Below are 24,134 nucleotides of genomic sequence, written 5' to 3' on the forward strand. Positions count from 1 at the left end.
TTTCTAGGTAATCGTACATCTGGGTGGCCCCAAAGGCAAACAGAGGTAACTGTCTAAATCCTAACTGCAACTGGAAATCACATAAGCATATCCTACATCTACAGCCCAGTGGTCTATGAGAGGGTAAAGGGCTTGTGATTAATTTAGCAACTACGGTATCTGACAGCAATAAATGGCAAATATCCTAAAATCGAGTATTTATACAGCATGCACCAGCAGCCAAACGTGTGGACACACCTTCTCATTGACTTGAATGAATTATTATACATCTGAGAAATCTCTCAGATTCTGAGTCTTCCAGCTTTTTCTGTATGATCTGACTCTGTCTTTGCCTTTGTCCTTTTTTTTTAATTATTATTATTCTACACTGAATACTCAAGAAAGATATCTGTTTCTCCCTGACAACCTTTGCCCTGGATGTGCATAAAGACTATGTTTACTGTTTGTAAAGGGTGCTTTAGTCCCGCCGGCACCCTGGGACTTGTAACCATGGAAACTAACAACAGCTCCTATGGCGACTGTTTAAAACCGTCGTTCGCGTCTAGTCTCATTGTAGCGTTTTTACAGTAGGTGACAGCTGGCTAAATCAAACAGCGTTGGAGAAACTATACTGTAACCTGGTGTGTTTCCTCAAAAAAACAAAAAACAAAAAACACCACCAACAACAAAAAGCAATGTTGTGTGTTGTGTAATAAATAAAGACCTTTTTTCTCATTTCTCATTTCTCAGTTATGGGAAAGGTTCACGACTGTATTAAATGCTGATTGCAACCTTATCCCATTCATTATGTCTATGAATGGTCCCTTGGTCACATGGCGGGAAACTGTACAGTTAGGCTGGCAGAAAAAGGAAAAATTGAGTGGTACCTTTAAAAATGCTGAATTGCTTTAATTAATTTGGAAATAGTAGTAGACTTAGTCAGTGGAGGTCTACTCTCTCGCGTCCCTTCAGAAACGCTGTCTCAACACTGTTACCATTGCTTTGTTGGTCCGTGCCCACGTGAATGTAAATGAAGCTTTGTTCTACTGGTGTTTAAATTAATGAAAAGACATGCTCTCAGTATCAAGATGATGTGATAGAGGAAAATCGGGAAACGCACGCCAACAAACACCGCGTATCTCAGCATTGAGAGTCTTATCACAATATGTGCTTAATATTAACAAAACAAGGCCTCTGTGAAAAGACTCGTGGGGTGATCAAAACTGGGAGGAAAAGGGTAAAAAGTTATCACTGAATTCAGACACAATAAACTAAAACGTGTTTGCTCGGAATATATCCACACTGCATAACAGGGAGGTCATGCAATTCAGTTTTACTCAAAACATTTCAACGAGGCCCTCAAGATACGATATCAGGTTGTGCAGCGCGCTACATCATTAACTCACACATGTACGGCGTCTCAGAGGACCTTTAATTTGAGTAGGAAAAGTCTGTTCCTTCGCTGTGAGGTTAAAGAGTGGGTGACAAGTGAAGAAAATCACAGCGGAATGCATTAATTAGGTAGACCTAAAAGCATATTTATCAAAGGCTAAGCCATATGGGAATTATCTTAGAAAGGCTCTAATAAAGACGGGACAGGTTAATAGAATAAAAGGCCTTGAACAGAATGTGTGCTTATACATAAAATACCAAGCGGATCACACATGTAAACCAATGATTAGGATGTTCGGATTAAATGTGACGGCAAGCAGATTCTTAACAACTGAAATGACCTTCGCGTGGTCTGACAGTGACAATTGGCTTCTCATGTTCGCTCTGATTAAAATGTCAGAGCCTCTGACTCGTTTCAAGATTCCACATGAAATAGCCCAATATTTGCTCAGAGTGGGAAAGACTGATTGCATGAACTTGAATGTGCTGATATCAAAAATAAATATTTAATGAACTCCCTTAATCAAAAAAAAAAACTAAAAAAAAAAAAAAACAGCACAGTGGTGCGCAGAAGAAATAAACATCCCGGCGTTTCTGGCTGAATCATCTAAATGGTGTCAATCACGAGTGAATGAGGAGGGCCCCGTTCCCGGATGGTGATGACTGATGGCCCTTCAGCGGCGGTTGAGACAGACGGAGCTGATTGAGGGAGCTTATCTTTATGGTGGAGCCATGGAATTGTTAACAGGATGTGATGGCTTGCGTCCGCCGAGTTGAGCTGGGAAATAAAGCTGTTGGGCTCCGGCTGCCTCGCCATCATTCACAGAGGTAATGATCTCTGTCTGGCTCAGAAGTAAGTAATGGTCTGCCCACAGGTTAGTAAGGGCATGACACAGCTTTGAACTTGGACAAATGAGCACAGGTCAGAATGCTGATACATTTATAGTAAATTTAATAGGCAATTTAATAAGGATTAGAATGTGCTGTAAAACGTAAGGTTCGTGAAGTTTAAGTAAGAGATGAACGCCCCCTTTATTTCTGCTCATATGCATTTTGGGGTATTATTTTTTTTCTGATGTAATGTATTGCAGCTGCAGAGCAAAAAGAATTGGAGGAGAAAAAAAAAACTATGAATACAGTCCTTATGATTTAAGAACACACACAAAGGAGTTCACGGTAACCATATTGTGTAAATGACGGCAGAGACGATATTCTCTGTGAGATCAAAATGGATGCAAGAATCTGTTCAGAGGAAGCAGTCAAAGATCCAGCTCCACTCAATTATCTTCAGCAGGATAATTAATCAATTCAGTATGCACATCCAAGTCTCAGAGGCGTCTTTGAGATAATTGTTCTCATTGACTTGAATAATTATTTGTTTGCTGATTTAATTATTTTCACATTTGGAAAACAAATGAACGTGTGCTGCTGCGTACTCCAGAATATTTTTTTTCTTCTTCTTTTGATGTTGGTAGGTGAAAATTCACTAAGATGCTTGTGTGTGTGTGTGTGTGTGTATTGAACTGAAATAAACAGCAATTCTGACGTTACGGTACATCCAAATGCAGACTTTCTCTTGAGAAATAAGCTGCAACCAAAATTCTGGATTTATGTCATTATGTGTATTTTTTTTTCTCTAACCTTAACACAAAGAGGGTCAATAGAACTTGAATTGTTTCTGCCTTGTAGCATCAGTGCAAACTTCACTGAATCAAAGGCTAATATTTCTCAGATAGTAGGTCAGCTCTGGGTTACAGACGCAATGTCCTCATATTATGACAGGCACGGTGAAAACAACTGTCGGAGCCCTCGGTTCACAGTGTTACAAGTATGTAAAAGTGAGACCTTGCGGCTACCGCAGCAAACAGCAAATTATGAGGGCCTTTTTAATGGCACTCACTAGTATTTATCATGCTGTTTTAAATGTTTTGCTCATTTGTTTCCATTAAATATTTCATCTTCCCTTAAATATTCATTTAACTTCCTCTTTAAATTTTTTACCAGTCTCTTTGCAGTTGCCATCTTCTTGCCTCCCTTTTAGGCTTTGCAATCATAAATAATTATTCATCTACATCCAAAAAGAGATTGCATAAAACATGCACATGAATCCTTTTTGTCTTTTCTCATTAGTGATATACTTCGAGTAGCCTAAATACTTCCCGCTACCCCACTTATGGAAATTGGTAGGAGAACCTTCCTAATGATTCTGCTTCACAAATAGGATACAGCCTCCATTTCTGATCCTCGCGCTCATCCCTCCGTTCATGGTGAAATGAGGGGTCTGCTCCTGATCCGGAGTTCACATGTTACTGTTTAAAGGAGGATTCATCCTGATGCACAACACAATGCTGCTGTAGCTTTCACTGTCTGAAGCAACTGCTGGGCTACAGTGAACTTATAAACATAATAATAGCCATAACAATAAATGTGGGAAAGGAGTTTTATAGTAATGAAGAATGCAGTGTAATGCTTAAAACGAGAGCAAAAAATACACCAGAGTCAAATTTCTACTCTCAGCCAGTTGAAAATAAGGCGAGTTTAGTAGAAATATAAATAATGTTATAATATTGCCGTTACATGTGTTAATGGTGTCATCTGGCTCAACAGTTTTTCTTTCTCTGCTAAACAGGCAACATTTGTCTTAATTTGCTGGATAATTTCAACATTAGACTCATTAGCATCCAGCACCATGGTGGAAGGTGGAAGGGAAGCATAAACTCTCAATTTGCCTGGATTATCCCTTTGTGATGAGGCCTAATGATCCAGCAGAGTAAATAGCAATGTGTTAATTAGAAATTACACTGAATGATCCGCTGCACACAGAGGAAGCATTAACCAGGCAACATCATTATGTTAGATCTACAGCTGTCTTTCCTATTTTACTGTGAGGTCTGAAAATAAAAGAGGAATTACAAATATCCCCAAAAGACAAAATATTGTGCATTTGTTGAGGCTGGCTGCTGTGCTCTCTATTATTATTGTTATTATTTTCTTAAATACAAGTTTGTCTTATTTTATTTTAAAACTGCACTTGAAGGATGATAGCAAATATTAGTTTGGAATAATCAATATTAAAATATTAATAATAAACAAGTAGTATGTTATTGTTAAATTCAGACAAGTTTGTAAATGTAAAGCAGGTTTTTACAACTGTAACTGCAGGTGGCAGATTTCTTTTCAGTATTTCAGAGTTTGATCCAATTTACTTATAACTCGGGTTATGGCAGATGTATAAATAAAGGCAGATTTCAGCGTGTAAGTGGGCATCTGCCTCCACCTAGTGGCGCAGGTTAATCACTGAGGTTGAAGACGGGACAAATGACAAGAACAGCAACTGTATTAAAATCTGGTTAAAATTCTATTTGTGGAAATAAACATAATTAACAACACATTACATTATTATAATCATGTAAAAAAAATTTTTTAACACCACTGAAGAGTAATTAACAGTGAATTAAAGAATCTTTAATCCAACTGGTATATGCTGCACTACTACACTGAAAATCTGAAATTTCTGTTAGTCCTGATCTGACTCTTGCACAATGCACCATGTGTTATATCATGTTACCATATTTCAAAACTTCAAAAGTTTTTGTATGTGTCTAATGTATGAAATCATACTGTCATATAAAGCATAATAAAGCACAAAATGGATATTCTACAAAATAAAATAAAATCATGCGGGTTGATTACTATTTTTCTCGACTGCTTAGAAATAATCAACCGATAAAAACGAGAGAGGATAGGAAAAATCAAGAAAATAATAAAAAAAAATAGACTGAAAATAGTCTACTATGGCATTTGGGACAACGGGAGAGAAATTCAGGGGGAAATTAATCAAAAATTTATTTTTAGACTTAATTTTGGTGCACAACGGCATCCACATTTATTTATTTATTTTTGATATGACAACGTCGGCTCTGATGATCACTGGGTTGAGTTTTTACCATTTAAAGTGCTATTTTTCACTCAGCAGAGGGCAGTGGAAGCGACACCGCAACAGTTTACGGAAGTACCGAAACTTTCAGGGTTGCCAGGTGTGCTGTTTACCAAGGTTTACCACACATCAGCCGGACAAACGGGACCCATGTTGTGATAAAAATAACGCCCTAGTTAAATTGCTTATTTCAACAGTTGAAGAGCATTCGTAGGCAACAATTTATCACGTTTGTTTTGATTGTTTAGACCTACGAGACAGCGAAAATAAATGAATAGTTGTAATACTCATTAAGACATTTTAACGTACAGTATGCCAGTGACAAAAATATTAAAATGAAAGAACGGCGAGGCGAAATAACTAAATGTAGAAACTTGGTGAGATTTTTGTGATTATCTCTGCTTTAGTGGTTGGTGTAAATGGTTCACGTAGGAACCTGCAGGAAACACAACTGGCAACTTACCGGGACCCTGGAGCCGCTGTGTTTCCAGCCTCGATAGCGGGCTAGCGGCGTTAGCAAGCACCAAACTTCTGTCTTTACGTTACAGAGCCTGGTGTTGTAAAAAGAGGCACGTTAAATACACGGAAATCTGCTTAAACGAGTCCACGGACTCGAGTAACGGACGAGTGGTGGGATTTGTATGGTTTATAGAAGGTGTTTGCTCGTTTCTTTTGTTTTTTTTTTTTTTTGCTTACTGGCGAAGTTAGCCAACTGTTGTCCAGGAGAGGTTTCAGACGCGGAGGAAGGAAGGAAGGAAGGAAACCGATCAGTAGGATCGCTGCTAGTGTGAGGCTAGTGTACACTTTTGGACTCCCGAGTTCACATCTGTGACGCATTTAGGAAAGGTGACTATTTGTGCACCGACTGTGACATTTGACACTATTTGGTTAATTGGATATGCTGTTTGTTGGTACACCCTGCTGTTAGCAACACGTCTTGGCTGGCTAGCATCACGGCGGGCGAGAGCTAGCCCGCTAGCCGCAAACTTCTAAAGAAGTTGTGGAAGACCGATTTGGTTTTAGCTGTCTTGATTGGTTTGGGTAATTAGCTGACCGGGGATTTAAACTCTGTCCGGCTCTTCTCACGCTGAGCCGCTCTAGCGACAGGACTCATGGCCTCGGATGTGCTTGAGAGTGAAGGGGTTTTGAAGGGTGTGAGTGATACGAGTTTGAACAATAGAAGCCCAGATATTGGCACACCCAGGAGGACTCGGGAGGACAGGCATACTTCCAGCCCCTCGTCTTCCGGAGTGTCGGGAGAAGGCGACGACGAGGACTTAAACGGACTGCAAAGTAGCATAGCTTCCACAGTCGAAAATGGCGAAGAAGCTTTTCAAGGCAGCCTCACCGAAACTAGAGGTACGCCACAGGAAAGGACAACTCCAGACAATGCGCAGAAGCGGCCCGGGGAGAGGAGCTCTACCCCGGTGAGCCTGCCCCAGCCCCGCTCACCATCTGGACCCATTGGAAGGTCTGTATTAGTACGTTTAAGGCCACTTGGAAACATTAGCACGCTCCTGGTTTCATCTTTCAATAGCAAGAATGCTGTTCTTCATGCAAAGGTTCTATTGTTTTTTTGTTGTTTGTTTGTTTGTTTTTGTTTGTTCTGTTTTTAAAGTCCACTGGATATAAAAGTTGTTTGAGAGGCCAGAGTTTCTCTATTGTTATTTCCAAAAAGCAGCGCCACTTTATTATCATCATCATCATTATTATTATTTGTTGTCTCAAATTAAGACATTATTTTTTTTTGCAACACTTGTATCACATGAACAAATACATTAACTGGACCCCATTCTTGCTTGAAACATGTAACCTGTTGCATTAAATGTTGTACAGATTTACGTTTCTCTGACTCATAGTTGGACAAACAGGTCATAACAATGACATAGACCGATCAGCCACATCATTAAAACCACTGACAGTGACACTAACACTGACCGTCTTGTGACAATGCAACGTTTTGCTGGGAAACATTTGGACCTGGCATCTGTGTGGATGATACTTTGTTACTTAAACGTGTACGACCCACCTAGACCACACTGGGCACCCTTACCCCATAGCAATGACGCTCCTTGATGACGGCAGTCATCCCCAGCACGATGCAGCCTGACACAGACATGCACACAAAAACAGTTTAGGAGCAACCCAGAAAACACAAAAACAGCACAAGGTGTTGACCTGGTCTCCAAATTCACCAGATACTAAACTGATTCAGTGTCCATGGGATGAACTGGAACAAGCGTGATCCACAGAGACCCCTACTCTCAACTCATAGGACCCTAAACCCTCCACTTACAACATACTGCTTACATCCTGTTAAAAGACACCACAGGACGCCCTCCGAAGGTCCACGTCCATTCTCTGATGAGTCACAACTGTTTTAGAGGCACAAATGAATGCATTAAAATATTACAGTCCCCTGCTAAATGACTTTAAAATTTCAGTTTGTGTCAAAACGACATAAGAGAAAATGTGTGATTCGCTTGAATGCACATTTTGAGTGATGTTGCTTAGTTCTCTTAATCTGAATTAAGCACAAACATGTTTCTGTTATTTAGCTAGGCTCTCTAACAAAAATAGGTTTGATAAAATAATTTGTGTCAATGCAACACAATACAGTGTCAATTAGTACAACATACCCCAGCCTCCAGAAATGAATTACAATAGTTCCAACACCCATCAGTTATTTTAAGTAAATACTGACTACCACAACCTCCCTGAAGGTTAGTGCAGGACTGTTATATTTGTATATACTAGTGTATCTAAAGAAACAGCAACTGAGCGTAGACTCTGGCTGTTATGGTTTTTGTTGTATAATATAGTAGAGTAGTATGTGAACACATGCTATTATGTCCCACCTCAGGCAAAACGACAGGATCATACTAAAGCATTAATCATGCAAACATTAAAAACACCCAACACACTCAAACACTCAACACTTGCATGTAAAAACACTATGAACAAAAATGGGAAACTCAATCAACCACCATTTTTTTTTCATGTTCCGGACACAGGGCGAGGTGTCATGCACACCATCACGATTAAGTACAACTTTTGGCACATGATGGTTGTCGCAAGACTATTTTAAATATAGTCATATGCAAGTGTGGACTTATGTGCAAGGGCAACATCGTACTGTGACTCGTTTGTTTGTTTGTTTTTCTTTTTTAATCCTCAAATAACCAGCCATTGTATTAGCAGTGTCATGCATTTAAATTAGCTGGGAACTACATTCAAACCAAAATATCACTCACTACCCAACACTGACAGATGTGTCTCTCATAGACTGTAATACACAGGCCCCGGAGAAGTCGTACCAAATTGCATTGTCATGCCTTAAGGGAACTAACTTCAATACACGCTTCAATACAAAGCACAGTAATGGACTCTAACGTTTTTATGATGAAAATAGAAAGACAGCAATGATAAAAACTGTATCATACAAATATTGCTTTTTTTTTATCTTATCATGATAACATGGTCAAGGAAATTGACTTATCAGTTTTCTAAACTCACCCACACAACATCTAGATTGACATTTAAGTTGACTATTTCTCTTGGAAGAGAAGTGTCATCATAGTCAAACTATTTGCTATTTATCTGCATCTTAATTCAGTTCTCTGCTAGTCAGTGCACTATTATTTTTTTTTGTAGTTTTATTTCCCTTTGACTTCCAAACATAGACAGACCTAAACAGGCTGAAGACCCAAACATATGTAGACAAGGCCCTTTGATTGCATTCCCGGATTGGATGTGGAGGATTAGCAGTATGCTCAACCACACAGCTAAACTTATACGTTATGAAATGTTGAGCACTAAATGCCCAGAATGTTTTAGTGTCTGGTGGCGTGTATATGATTAGTGCACCAAAGGGAGCTCTGTACAGCGAAGAAAGTGATACCACGGTCGGCATTAGCAAGTTTATAAACTAAGTCCTTAACACAAGCTTTTAAGCTTTTCAAGAAGCCAGTGAACTGATTATGTGGCCAGTAGTGAGCTAAAACTCTTGACCATTCTTGAACATGGGACTGTAGCAGTGCGGCACACAGCATCCGTGCATTAACTGGTACAAAAATGCACCACGATGAAAAGTAAATAAACCTTTTTCTGTACGAGACTTAGTTCACAATTGAAATACATACAGCATGACTTCCCAACACAATCAGGGCTTTCCTTAACTTGATGCTAGGCTTTGTTGTAAGTGTTAGGTAGGATTTGCCACAGCAAACAAACGTATTACTGCTAACGTGCAGCAATTATTTGGTCTATCCAGAAAGCCATATGGGCACAGGAAGATGACGCTTAAAAGTCTCAAAAAGTGTTTGAATGCTAAATGTACACTGTGATTAATAATTTCGATAAAACAAACTTGGGAGTAGTTTTTATTTGTATTTTGGGAGGGATATGTTAAACTGGCACGAACCCTTATCCAAATGTATGCACAGTGCTTGAAAGATTATTTTACTGCCATCTGTTAAAGCCGGTTATATTTTGCTCGACTCGTGAGTCATGAAGTTAACAGTAGAGGTTGCTGTTGGTCTATCATTATTATGTACCTCACGCAGGTATCAATGATTGTTCAGAAAGTTGAGAACAATTTATTTATTGTATATATATTTTATTTATTCTGCTGTAATTCATTCGTCTTCAATTCAATTATTTATGGCAGAAATATTATGTATGTATAGTGTTTAACACAGTTTTTTATGTCCAAGGTAAGTTTAGCTGTTTTATTAACCTTTTAAAAGTTTTAGTTGCTGACGTATTAACCTCGGACAAAAATTGTTTTTGACTCCTGGCACATCGGTAATCAGCATTTCCCCTCATAATCCTTTAAGGAGTTTAAGTCAGCGTTAAAAGATAACCAATTATGCATTTGGATTTCACAAATAATCTCTGTTCCCCCAGTTCCTGACCTCAGTACAAGTATTGTAGTATAACAGGATATCTGGGAAATCAAAGACCGTGAACCATAAAACATTGCTGAACTATTTTGTCTTTCCTTTCCCAGCCTAGAGCGCCAGGAGTCCGTCGCCACAACAGAAGCCCGGCTGAGGATGGAAGGAGTTGAACTTAAGGAAGAGTGGCAGGATGAAGACTTTCCGCGGTAATTTGTCAATCACGCACGGATCACGCTTCCCAGCTTTGTATCACATGTTTGTGTTTTTAAAGTCACATGAACCACAGACCGACCGAATGAAAGATTACCTTCTGTTCCGATTTCAGGCCCCTCCCCGAGGAAGAGGAACTGGACGATGAACTTTTCGCAGGAAGCTCTGAAGAGAGAGAACCGGGTAATGACAACACAACACTGCTTCACGCGTTGCTACAGTGACCAAGGAGAACACGTTGACATTTTTCTAAGTCAAGAGAGTTAGCGGTTGCTGTCATCATTCTTGTTTGTGCATTTTAATGTTCAGCTGGAACTAACATGTGGTCTCAACAGTCTTATTTGGTCAAATGAAAGGGTAATTTTGAGGCTAGTTCTTTTTTGTTCAGAATCCTCTCAGGCAGAGGTTTCTTTGCTGAGCTACAGTTGAACGACGTGAACAAAAAGGAGTACCCCACTAAAAGACTGAAATGTGGAAAGGGTCTCTTGATCAGACTACTAAGACTTCACTTCGATTTGGTTGATTTTTTCTTAAGAGTGAATATACTTGCACAAAGGTGCAGAGACGCGGAACCTGTAAATGGCTGGCACAAGAAGTATAAACACTAATGAACTGGCATCTGTCCTAGGCTATGCCATGAACCATGACAAGAAAGCCAAGAAAAAACTTCCAGCACCGGACATCAGTCTTACACTCGACCGCAGTGAAGGTTCGCTTCTCTCTGATGAGCTGGATGAAAGCACAGAGCTGGACCTCGACGAGATAGACACACCCTCAGACAACAGCAATGAGTTTGAATGGGAAGGTAAGGCTGTCGCACAATACTCTGGGTTTGCGCTTGCCCCTAAAATGCAGTATTCCTACTGAGCTGTGCACATGGTTTCTGAAAGTCAGTATTCTGCTAATATTCCCATTTGCCTCAAATTCACAGCTAACTGAAGAGCTGACTGGCCGTTCATTTTACGGTTCATGTTATCCATTGGCCTTTCATTCCCTTGGTTTTACAGGTTTGCCTTGGCAGCTGACGGCCCGAAGTGTAGTTAAAATGTGTTTTGTCGTTTTTGTGTTTCCACATTGCTGCCTTCCTCTTTTTCAATTGGAAGAATTGTTTCCATTGTCTGCCTGGAAACAGGCCGCAGGCCGGCAGCAGGTTTCTCTCTTCCTCGTGGTAAGGTCACTTGGACAGCCTTCATTTTTTTTCCCCCCGTGCCAACCAAGAGTCAATCAGCCCCCACTCTCCACATCATTTCTTCAGATGTTCACACAAATCATGGGAGATTTCAAACACTTACTCTATGTAATGTTTTTGCATTCGTAATTTTTCCTTTCTTTCAAATATTCCAATGTTTGAGGAAACAATAGCAGCTCATCACTTCAATGGTTTAACAGACACTGCACTGCTGTATTTGTCAGATTGACTTGTAATCTAGATATAGGGACCATATATTTTTTTTAAAAGATAAAAGCATGCTCGTATCATGTATTTGCTGTATTGTGGAAAATGGATGTTCACACAAAACCCTCGTAAAAGTGTGTTGATGTGATTTGGTTATTTTTGATTCTGCTTGCTGCATGCTTTGTTATACACGACCATTTGTACACCTCATCTTGAATCTTGAACGTAATGCAGCTGTACCTCCTGCTGAAGATGCCTCAGGTATTGTATCCATGAAACAATAGCACGGTGTTCCCACGATAATGTACAGGAACAAAAGTGAAATGGACACACGGAATTGGAGATGTGATTGTTGCCAGTGATTCAGAGGGAAAGCATGCACTCAAGATACAAAAGATGAAAGTCAAATTAAGATGCGAATGACTGTGTGATCTGGAAAATCTGTAGCCTTTTTGACCAAAGATCCATCTGATCTGCATCTGAAACGCAGCGTTACAATATTCAGCGTGTTGGTTAAGAGCCCTCCCTCTCCTTTAGATGATCTCCCTAAGCCGAAAACCACAGAGCTGCTACAGAAAGGTGTAGAGACGGTGCAGGAGTATTCGGCCATGGACGAGAGGGAGGAGGGTCGCCGCTGGAGGGTGTTTCGTATCGGAGACCAGGATCACAGAGTGGACATGAAAGCCATTGAACCATACAAGAGAGTTATCAGCCACGGAGGTCTGTTACATTGCAGTGTGATGCCGGTACACGCGTAAACACAGTAAATAAATGGATTATTTTTCATAGGCAGTAGTGCTCACTTTTGATGTTGCAATTTTTCATCGCAGGTTACTATGGGGACGGTCTGAACGCCATAATCGTGTTTGCTGTGTGCTTTATGCCTGAGAGCAATCAACCAAATTACAGATACATCATGGACAATTTATTCAAGTGAGTGAAGTCCTATGTCTCATTGACCACGCTCTTAAACGCCAGCGCTAATGTGACGTTCCCGTTGCAGGTATGTCATTGGCACACTGGAGCTTTTGGTTGCTGAGAACTATATGATTGTGTATTTAAACGGGGCGACCTCCCGGAAAAAGATGCCAACCGTGGGCTGGCTGAGAAAGTGTTATCAGCAGATTGATAGGAGGTGAGCTGAGTGGTTAAATGTTTCTGAGAACCCAGTACGAAGACCAACAAAATAGCATCATTATATTGCCTTGCGTGCTTAATTGCGCTACTCACCCTCTCATCATCATCTCTTTGTACAGGTTACGGAAGAACTTGAAGTCTTTGATAATCGTGCACCCGTCGTGGTTTATTCGCACCCTTCTGGCACTCACAAAGCCATTTATAAGGTAACTGGTGTGTAAGGTTGTTACGCTTGAGGTAGCACATTATGATTTATCGTTCGATTGTGACATTTATTGTTTCTTTTTTTACAGCTCCAAATTTAGTCAGAAAATCAAGTACGTGTACAGCTTGACAGATCTTGCCGAGCTGGTTCCAATGGAGTATGTGTCAATACCAGATTGTATCAAACAGTAAGTATGCTGCAGCACTTTTCATAATGCTTTTAAACGTATAACTGTAGCATTTAATATGTCTGAGAGTTAAAATAAACACATAAAACAAAGGGACATACAGAATTTTCCTCTGATTGCAATTATACTTAAATGTAGAAATGGTGCTACTGCTCAATACAACCTCTTCCACCGTCTGCAGTGCCGCAGTATTCTGCTTTTTTTTGGCCGGTGTAGCCAATATGTCGGTGGTGTGCGTCTTTTCCTAACACGCCTTCGATTTGGTCCAACCCCCAACCCAGTTTGACAGAGTGCGACTACGCACACAGATTAGATTTCAGAGTGTCTCTTCGGCGCTTGAAAGGGCAATAGCAAATCCAATGTGATGACTAAACTTCACCGTGCTGCTGAATCTAATAAAGAGCAACAGACCATGGAAAGGTGCCTTCAGGGACTCTTTGTGGCGAGTAAATGTGGCAGATCTTCTGTTGTCACAGCCAACACAAATGCTGTCTGAGTAATATGTTTTTGTGGTTGCTGTTGGTTGTGTATATACATTTCCATAACGCCGTTTCCCTGCCCCCTTCTTAAGGTTTGACGCCGAAAAAAATAGGAAAAGCCATAAAAGGTATACATGCACTTTCACTCAGGGTCAGTCTCCGCATTCCTTTGCATTTCATCAAACTAACAATGAAGCGATCAGTTGGTTTTCAGAAATGCACCAAGCCACCTAATTCTCCTACACAGATTTGTAGTTGGATGATTTCCTGTTGCCCCCTAGCCCACATCAACTACTCTCTTCCCCAATGTTTCGCATTTTCCTACCACCTGATTTCAGGATTCCGAATGAACTCATTTAATACCTGTTTGGTGTATAAAAATAGGTGCCTTGGTGATTGTTTAACCAACTAAATAAATGTTTGGAATCAATTCCATAAAGTTTGGTTTTTCATTTATACCTTCAAAATAATATCCTCTACCTGGACGTTTTTAAAACCGTCCCTTTCTTTGAAGGCCAATTTAGCCTTTAGTTAGAAAAGTACTGATGAAGCTGATTGTGTTGATACTCTCCGACATGAATGTGGGGGCATCAAGACAGACTTATTTGCATGTGTCCTGTATAAAATAGGTTTGAGGTTTGGTGTGCTTGACATTTGGTAAGTTTTTCTGTCTGTTAAGTTGACTGTGGTACAAGGAGTTAGGAAGTAGCTCGTCTTAGTCACTGTGGGTTGTGGTTGCACGGTGACCATATCCTCACATGGCTCCTCTTCTCAGTAACTGACTCTCACTGAACAACCAGCTTGTTCACCTTCACAGCTCTTTGCATGCGTCACTGCATACCCACAGCCTGCTGATGTTTGGTAGGTGCTTTGGTCGGCCTTGCTCATGCACACAGAAACATTCTGCTCTTAACAGATGACCAATAATTATTCAGTGAAAAACTGACTTTACAAATGTACTAAATCCTCACACATTGTCGTCTGTCTGACTTTGGCTACGTTTACATGGATACCAGTATTCTGTTAATAATCAGCAACATCTGAATCAGAACGAAAGCACCTTGTGTAATGACCTCAGTCAGGACAGTCTGGCATGAGTGGAAAGCAAGTTCCACCACATTGAGATGGTGGATATGAACATAGTCACCATGTGAACTTTCAATGATCCTTTAGTCTCTTAATTATGCCCCGAGGAGTAACGGTAGTGAAACGTGTTATGGCAGTCAGCCTCGCATGACTGGAAAGCAAGTTCAATCACAGATATTAGATGTAAACATTTGATAATTCCTTGGATTGCAAGATATAGGACTGGATATCGTTCAACAAGTTTCTGTTTGACATTGCAGTAGCTGTGGTTGTCAACTCCACTACAGCTACGTATCAGTCGGTTAACAGGTATACACTAACACACATACACATTGAAAGAGTCTGTTAGACAAATAGCAGCATGTTCAACATGGTCTTAGCAGGACAACTTAGCCCCCACTTAGCTCTTTCCATTCTGGCTTCACTTCAAAGTGTTGTTAACAATAAATTCATACATCGTACAAATAACATTAGGGGACCAACCTTTGGACTGTTAATCTCACAATGTCTTATGAAAAATAGCACCGTATTGGCCCCAGTTTGTAAAATAGTTCGGGGAAAAGCAACACAAGTTTTACTCTAAAGTCTTTATTATAGTTTGGAAAAAAGTTAAAATTATTACTTCTGTATGAAAGATTCCAGATAATAGATCTGAAAGGACAAATTGTGTCTCATTTTCAATAAATATCCATTTGGACAGAAGAGTCGTCTAATCAAGAAACTGAATTTGTTTACAACACATAAGCTCTTAGTTATTATCGGACTGTCCAATTTTGTGCAAAGGTATTGTTTTCTCTGTGCTGGTTGAAACACGGCCCAAAACAAAATCCAAACAGTGCGCTGCCAGACACATTCTGATAAGAACTGAGCTATGCCAAGCTAATTCATATTTAAACAATATGTAAACTGTTTATTTGTGATATCAGATTATTTGGGATAAAAGAAAAAAAAAAGGTCCATGTAAATGTAGCCAGTATTTGCAAATGTGCATTTAATTTTAAGCACAAAGTCTTCTTATTATATTTTTCTTATTGCCATGTTTGTAACGTGCTGCAGAATGAAAGCAAACTGTATAAATAATACATTTTGATCTTCTGGAGTTTTTACTAAAATATAAATCAGTCTTAGAAAGTTACAGGAGAAGTAAAAAAGTTGTGTGTTGGTGTGTTTGTTCATAATAAGGGTAAGGCTATGATCTTTGGCAAGTTGTTTATATTGAATTGTTTTAAGGTACAAATATGGCACTGGTACATGGGGAACAATAGAGATCGCTAGAAGTATTTTTTGTGAAAGAAGTCCTGCAGTGATCCTAACCCTGTCAGATAAGTACCCTCACAGTCACGCTGATGCCTGATGACCATTTCATCCATTTGCAGAATTGACCAGAATATGCACGGCAAAGCGGAGATGGCAGCTGCTGCTCCAGAGTGAACCTGCTCACACTGCAATGTGGAGGAGAGTGATGAAGACTGTAACTGCAGACACTCCTCTGTTCATGTTCTGGGCGACGTGGCTGGAGACTTCTTTGCATCAGGAGAGTGCCTTTTTGAAAATCTGCTGCCTGTTACAACTCTTTGCTGTATTTTTTTGCGCCAAGCAGCTTGATCATGAGCATTTTGTCCACATGCTGTTTGAAATGTTTTTAATCATTTTTATTTACCCTTGTATATCATGTCAAACCTATCAGATTTTTTTTCCTTAGTTACTGGTGTATGTACACTTTATTTAAGGCACTCTGTTACAAGTGGTTGATGCATGTTCTGCTTTATTACCTTTAAATATATATATTTATATTCAATGGGTGTCAAAGGAGAGAAATTAATATATTTTTATTGTTAATCATTTGGGTTTTAAACTACATTTTAGGTCTCTGGCCCATCGAGTGGCATTTCATACAACAATTTACAACGACACCTTTTTTTCATTGTTCACTGCTGATATTCACTGTTAAAGTCCTGCCTGGGAAAAATAAAGTTTTATTATTTTTTGTTTATTAATCTTATGTTTTTGCCCCTGATCAGCCCCTCTGACTTGTGGAATGTAAATCTGAGAAGTAGGTTCTATCATTGTTTCTGCCAAGTAAAGCCATGAAGACACACTGTTTTATTTTTTATTTCTTACCAGTGCAATATTATAATTCCTTGATAAAGGAATAGTAACATATTTACCTGTTACACAATGTGACATTTTAAGTCATTCCGTTCTTTACAAAAAGGTTAAAATAGTTGATCTGTTAAGAGTGAGTCATGGCAGAAAGGACTCAATCAGTGATTCTAAGTGACAGTGTGTCACCAGTTTGTCTTAGTAAAGAAATTTCTTTATACTTTCATCAGGTTTGTTGACAGATAAACAACATGAAGACACTGCAAACTTAACAGAAGATAAAATAATGATGATAATAATTCAAAGGAAATGAATGTTGAAACAAAGTGAAAAATACAACAGTATAATATCTGTGTAAATGGTAAATGCTCACTATGAAGGTATTTAGGGAAGGCATCGGTTTGATGTCTGTCTCTGCCCAGCCCCAAATGCACATGGCAACTCATGTCACTGAGCTGATGGATGCACACATCACCTGTCACGCCCTTTACAGTCAGTAAAGGTTGGCCACAGCACAAAAATCCGTTCAGTGTTGGATATAAATGATAATCACCACCTGTCAGTAAATGGCATTTATTGTTTAATGCTTGAGGTGTGACGCTGTTGCAGTTTTAAACAATAATCTTTCTTGTTTTTGCGAATAGTTCCCATGAAACCAATTACATCACTTGTTTAATGACTTTTGACTTTGTATTTGAGTGTTGAGCTTAAGCTCAGGCGTCTCTTTTACTAAACCTAGAGTTCCCAAATGCCGAGAATGTCTGCAGCCTAATGCCGTAAATTATTACACGTTTTACGAAATAATTGAATGTTGATCTGTTAAGACTGGGTCATGGCCTAAAGCTTTGAAATGCAGAACTGACTCTAGACACTTTATGGCAACGTCATCGATCTTAGGATCAAACTTATTTGCAAAGAGGTGGTGTTGTCTCAGGAGCCAGCGGAGGTCCCCAGCCCCATACACACATACAGCTCTCCTATATTCACCCGTGCAGGGGTAGTACGGAGCTCCTTTTTCCACATCTCCTGCTAAATAGCTCCACTTCACCAAACGAGCAAGGGCTTGCATGTCAGACATGTCGTACTTGATGTTAGCAGGCGCTGATCCAGGAACAGTGGGCATCCTCTGCAGAGTGGCCCACAGGTGCTCATCAGGGCTGTATGTGTCCTTTTCCCACTCCAGAAATGTCTGCACCTCTCTGTCCTCTATCACGTGTTTCACAAAGGCTCTTGTCACCACAAAGTAGGCATTTCCTTGGAACATGGGGCTGCTGATGGGTGGAGGGCTCTTCCTCACGTCTGTCCGGATCACGCTGTCAATGACATTGGGGTGGGGGGTGTTTTTTTTTTTTCTCAGGATGTAAAACTAAAACTACTCCACAGTAAGTCTTCTTTTTTCTTTTGTTAGGTGCAGAGGTTTCTAGTTCCACAGAAAAACTTACTTTACAAATGTTCTAAATCCTCACACATTGTCGTCTTTCTGACAGTGACTACAATTGTATAGATACCAGTATTCTGCTAATAATCAGAGCAATATCTGAATCAGAACGAAAGCACCTTGTGTAACAATGTCGGGGCATCAAGACAGATTTATTTGCTTGTGTCTTATATAAAATAGGTCTGGAATTTGGTGTGCGTGACATTTGTTTTGTGTCTGTTAAATGGCAAGCATGTCCTCACATGGCTCCTCTTCTCATAAACTGATTCTCACTGAACAACCAGCTTGTTCACCTTCACAGCTCTTTGCATGCGTCACTGCATACACGGATACTAGTATTCTGTTAATAATCCGAGCAACATCTTAATCAGAATGAAAGCACCTTGTGTAATGACCTCAGTCAGAAAAATCTGGCATGCCTGGAAAGCAAGTTCAACCACACTGAGATTGTGGATGTAAACCTTTGGTAATTGATTGAATGATATAGGACTGGATATCATTCAACAAGTTTCTATTTTACATTGCAACAGCCATGATTGTCAACACCACTACAGCTGCATATCAGTCGGTTAACAGGTATACACTAACATACATACAGATTGAAAGAGTCTGTTAGATAAATAGCAGCATGTTCAACAAGGTCTTAGCAGGACAACTTAGCCCCGCGGTTAGCTCTTTCCATTCTGGCTTCACTTCAAAGTGTTGTTAATTATTGTTGATCATTTGGGTTTTAAACTACATTTTAGGTCTCTGGCCCATCGAGTGGCATTTCATACAACAATTTAGGACAATGTGACATTTTAAGTCATTCCGTTCTTTAAAAAAAAGGTTAAAATAGTTGATCTGTTAAAAGTGAGTCATGGCAGAAAGGACTCAATCAGTGATTCTAAGTGACAGTGTGTGACCAGTTTGCCTTAGTAAAGAAATTTCTTTATACTTTCATCAGGTTTGTTGACAGAGAAACAACATGAAGACACTGCAAACTTAACAGAAGATAAAATAATAAGAATTCAAAGGAAATGAATGTTGAAACAAAGTGAAAAATACAACAGTATAATATCTGTGTAAATGGTAAATGCTCACTATGAAGGTATTTAGGGAAGGCATCAGTTTGATGTGTGTCTCTGCCCAGCCCCAAATGCAGATGGCAACTCATGTAACTGAGCTGATGGATACAGACATCACCTGTCACGCCCTTTACAGTCAGTAAAGGTTGGCCACAGCACAAAAATCCGTTCAGGAGTTTCTCCTGGCGCTGAGTGCACTGGTTTCCTTCTGGACAATCAAACAAGTCCAACTGCTCCAATGTGTGTCTTATTGGTACATTTACAGAACAAGGTGTGTCTAACTGTGTTGGATGTAAATGATAATCATCAAGTGTCAGTAAATGGCATTTGTTGTTTAATGCTTGAAGTGTGACGCTGTTGCAGTTGTAAACAATAATCTTCCTTGTTTTTGTGAATAGTTCCCATGAAACCAATTACATCACTTGTTTAATGACTTTTGACTTTGTATTTGAGTGTTGAGCTTAAGCTCAGGCGTCTCTTTTACTAAACCTAGAGTTCCCAAATGCTGAGAATGTCTGCAGCCTAAAGTAATTGAGTTGGCCTAACTAGAACTAGGCTTTAAATTGTTACATCTTTTTTTTTTTTTTTTTAAGTTGAGCCAGCACATCATATTTTAGAGCGTGGGGAACAAAATAAAGTTTTATTTATTTATTATTATTATTGTTATTATTGTCTCTGATCAGCCCCTCTGACTTGTGGAGGGTCAACATTTTCGAAAGCAACAATGTAAATCTAAGAAGTAGGTTTTATCGTTGTTTCTGTCAAGTAAAGCCATGGAGCCACACCATTATTTTTTTTTTTTAACCCTCTTCTTTTTATTTCATACCAGTGCAATGTTATCAATACAGACATAATCATACGACAGAAGTCGTATGGTGTCTTAGTAAAGAGAAATCTTTATACTTTCATCAGGTTTGTTGACAGAGAAACAACATTTGTTTTTGTGTCTGTTAAATCGACTGTGGTACAAGAAACTAGGAAGTATCTCGTCTTAGTAACCGTGGGTTGTGGTTGCGTGGCATGACAAGCATGTCCTCACAAGGCTCCTCTTCATAAAAATCTGGCATGTCTCGTAAGCAAGTTCAATCAAATTGAGATTGTGGATGTGAACCGTTGATGACTGATTGAATTGCAAGATATAGGACTGGATATCATTCAAAAAGTTTCTATTTTACATTGCAATAGCCACGATTGTCAACACCACTACAGCTACATATCAGTCGGTTAACAGGTACACACTAACATGCATACACATTGAAAGAGTCTGTTAGATAAATAGCAGCATGTTCAACAAGGTCTTAGCATGACAACTTAGCCCCGCGGTTGGTTCTTTCCATTCTGGCTTCACTTCAAAGTGTTGTTAATTATTGTTGATCATTTGGGTTTTAAACTACATTTTAGGTCTCTGGCCCATCGAGTGGCATTTCATACAACAATTTACGACGACACCTTTTTTTCATTGTTCACTGCTGATGTTCACTGTTAAAGTCCTGCCTGGGAAAAATAAAGTTTTATTTTATTTTTTTTTTTTATTAATATTATGTTTTCGCCCCTGATCAGCCCCTCTGACTTGTGGAATGTAAATCTGAGAAGTATGTTCTATCATTGTTTCTGCCAAGTAAAGCCATGAAGACACACCGTTTTATTTTTTATTTCTTGCCATTGCAATGTTATTATAATATGACAGACGTAAAGCAGATTATGACAAATTACCTTCTATAACAATGTCCTGAAAATACCATAAAGAGCTACAGATGATATTGCAAATTTAGACATTTTAGTAGTTTGATAAAGGAATGGTAACACATTTACCTGTTACACAATGTGACATTTTAAGTCATTCCGTTCTTTACAAAAAGATTAAAATAGTTGATCTGTTAAAAGTGAGTCATGGCAGAAAGGACTCAATCAGTGATTCTAAGTGACAGTGTGTGACCAGTTTGCCTTAGTAAAGAAATTTCTTTATACTTTCATCAGGTTTGTTGACAGAGAAACAACATGAAGACACTGCAAACTTAACAGAAGATAAAATAATGATGATAATAATTCAAAGGAAATGAATGTTGAAACAAAGTAAAAAAAATACAATAGTACAATATCTGTGTAAATGGTAAATGCTCACTATGAAGGTATTTAGGAAAGGCATCGGTTTGATGCGTGTCTCTGCCCAGCCCCAAATGCAGATGGCAACTCATGTCACTGAGCTGATGGATGCACACATCACCTGTCACGCCCTTTACAGTCAGTAAAGGTTGGCCACAGCACAAAAATCGGTTGAAGAGTTTCTCCTGGCACTGAGTGCACTGGTTTCCTTCTGGACAATCAAACAAGTCCAACTGCTCCAATGTGTGTCTTATTGGTACATTTACAGAACAAGGTGTGTCTGACTGTGTTGGATGTAAATGATAATCATCAAGTGTCAGTAAATGGCATTTGTTGTTTAATGCTTGAGGTGTGGCGCTGTTGCAGTTTTAAACAATAATCTTCCTTGTTTTTGTGAATAGTTTCCATGAAACCAATTACATCACTTGTTTAATGACTTTTGACTTTGTATTTGAGTGTTGAGCTTAAGCTCAGGCGTCTCTTTTACTAAACCTAGAGTTCCCAAATGCTGAGAATGTCTGCAGCCTTATGCCGTAAATTATTACACGCTTTACAAAATAATTGCATGTTGATCTGTTAAGACTGGGTCATGGCCTAAAGCTTTGAAACGCAGAACTGACTCTAGACACCTTATGGCAATGTCATCGATCTTAGGATCAAACTTATTTGCAAAGAGGTGGTGTTGTCTCAGGAGCCAGCGGAGGTCCCCAGCCCCATACACACATACAGCTCTCCTATAGCCACCCGTGCAGGGGTAGTACGGAGCTCCTTTTTTCACCTCTCCTGCTAAATAGCTCCACTTCACCACACGAGCAAAGGCTTGCATGTCAGACATGTCGTACTTGATGTTAGCAGGCGCTGATCCAGGAACAGTGGGCATCCTCTGCAGAGTGGCCCACAGGTGCTCATCAGGGCTGTATGTGTCCTTTTCCCACTCCAGAAATGTCTGCACCTCTCTGTCCTCTATCACGTGTTTCACAAAGGCTCTTGTCACCACAAAGTAGGCATTTCCTGAGAACATGGGGCTGCTGATGGGTGGAGGGCTCTTCCTCACGTCTGTCCGGATCACACTGTCAGTGACATTGTAATGATACTGCCAGCGTTGTTTCTTGTAGTCATTGGTGACTTCAGACTCCATGCTGTTTCGCCCATTGAGAGCCTTCAGTGCCTTTACCATCTCTCCATTTGTTTTAATGGGGAAGTCTGTGCCACAGGTGTTAAGCAGGTACTTCCAGTCCACCTCAGAGTTCAGCAGATCTTTCATGCAGTTCAGGTCCGCCTGTACTCGAGACCACGAAGCATAAACCACTCTTTCTAATTTACTGGCTACAAACACATTGGGAAAGCATGAAACAATGGCTATCACAGCATCTTGAAACCCTGCGGAGGATTTCAGGTCCATATGTACACAGTAGATGTTCTGAGGAGCGTAAACAGCTCGTAGAAGTCGCTCAAACATCTCAATGTTCTCATGGATCACCATTGAGTATGCGATGGGAAAAGTTTCCTCCTCTTCACTCAGAGGGACTGTAATGAAACCTCTCTTTTTGATGTATGCTGGACAGTTCTTTGTTGCATTAAGGTAGAAATCCTCTGAAAAAGTATTCTGCTTTGTCCTGAATGCCAGAAGTCTTTCTAATTCAGTCTTCTTTTTCTGTACATCTCCATTGATGATAGCTGAGCAGGCAGGCAGGTCAACAGAGAATTGCTTTGGTATGTTGAGATCCGACATTGGCAACGTACCAGTTTCCCAAAGAACAAAGGAAAGCAACATACCCATTAGGATGAGAGAGAGCGTCTTCAGCAGCATGTTGCCCCTCTTGAGCCTTAGAAAAGACATTTCCTTGCTTGAAGTTACTACAGGACAGGTCAAGTGACTTTGTCTATTGAAGACACAGTTTGATCAAGTGAGGACAGACTGCAGTGTTTCAGTTGTTACAAGAAATGCAAACTGATTCATCAACTAGAGGTGTGTCATACTAAGGTGTGGGGGAAAAAAATCTGAAGAAGCTTCCTGTGATTTGTGGCAGAGGATTTAGCCCATTTTACATCCTGGTATTTCCTTTGTTTTTTAACATAATGTTTATTTTATTTTTCATTGCAGATCATAACCTCATTTACTCAAAAACATTAAACCCAATTCACCTCACAAATGTATAAGCACCCATTCAAAACATAAATTAATAAATAATAATAATAGTAGTACATAAAATAAATTAGATTAGAAGTGTGAAATAATGTAGCAGACTTACAAGTCAACTCAGGTTGTAAACCATATTAACAGTTTCCTCTTCGCCCTTCCAGTTCTTCCATCAGACCAGTAGTAATAAAACATAAAATTATTACTACACTCTGTCACAACCCACATCCTCAACATATCCAACCAATTCACAGCTTCATACCAATATATCAGTAAGTATTTTCAACACCAGTGGATGGACTGTGTGCACTTGGTGGGACACAAATGGAGTGTGTCATGAGAAGTGCTTTGGAGACCTGGGGTCACAGGAACAC

General features: G+C 39.6%; 2 protein-coding genes across 3 annotated transcripts; one reads left to right on the forward strand and one right to left on the reverse strand.

The window, feature by feature from the left end:
* The first annotated feature begins 5,781 nt into the window (after positions 1-5,781).
* Positions 5,782-16,902, forward strand: bnip2 (BCL2 interacting protein 2). Of its 2 annotated transcripts, XM_047596701.1 has the most exons (11): positions 5,782-6,779; positions 10,320-10,415; positions 10,535-10,602; positions 11,048-11,224; positions 12,353-12,535; positions 12,646-12,748; positions 12,819-12,950; positions 13,072-13,158; positions 13,246-13,344; positions 13,916-13,951; positions 16,286-16,902. In XM_047596701.1, exons 1-11 carry the CDS (start codon positions 6,421-6,423, stop codon positions 16,338-16,340), a joined length of 1,395 nt encoding a protein of 464 aa, XP_047452657.1. In that variant the 5' UTR covers positions 5,782-6,420; the 3' UTR covers positions 16,341-16,902. The 2 variants fall into 2 exon arrangements, with proteins under 2 accessions (XP_047452657.1, XP_047452658.1); XM_047596702.1 differs by lacking the exon at positions 13,916-13,951 and having other exon boundaries at positions 5,783-6,779.
* LOC125014621 (beta-1,3-galactosyl-O-glycosyl-glycoprotein beta-1,6-N-acetylglucosaminyltransferase 3-like) lies at positions 16,634-23,460 on the reverse strand. Its single transcript, XM_047595865.1, has 2 exons — positions 22,175-23,460; positions 16,634-18,325 (listed from the first exon to the last, which is right to left on the reverse strand). Exons 1-2 carry the CDS (start codon positions 23,458-23,460, stop codon positions 17,806-17,808), a joined length of 1,806 nt encoding a protein of 601 aa, XP_047451821.1. The 3' UTR covers positions 16,634-17,805.
* Positions 23,461-24,134: the final 674 nt, after the last annotated feature.

Source organism: Mugil cephalus, chromosome 10, assembly GCF_022458985.1.
Source record: "Mugil cephalus isolate CIBA_MC_2020 chromosome 10, CIBA_Mcephalus_1.1, whole genome shotgun sequence".
In the NCBI taxonomy this organism is placed as follows: Eukaryota; Metazoa; Chordata; class Actinopteri; order Mugiliformes; family Mugilidae; genus Mugil; species Mugil cephalus.

Bases quoted from the DNA above. Each gene is read 5' to 3' on its own strand.
- bnip2 (XM_047596701.1), top strand. From the start codon at position 6,421: ATGGCCTCGGATGTGCTTGAGAGTGAAGGGGTTTTGAAGGGTGTGAGT. The intron at 6,780-10,319 runs GTCTGTATTAGT...TTCCTTTCCCAG, and splicing joins CCATCTGGACCCATTGGAAG to CCTAGAGCGCCAGGAGTCCG. The intron at 12,749-12,818 runs GTGAGTGAAGTC...TTCCCGTTGCAG, and splicing joins ATCATGGACAATTTATTCAA to GTATGTCATTGGCACACTGG.
- LOC125014621 (XM_047595865.1), bottom strand. From the start codon at position 23,460: ATGTCTTTTCTAAGGCTCAAGAGGGGCAACATGCTGCTGAAGACGCTC. The intron at 18,326-22,174 runs GTAAAGCGTGTA...TGTCATTGACAG, and splicing joins GATCAACATGCAATTATTTT to CGTGATCCGGACAGACGTGA.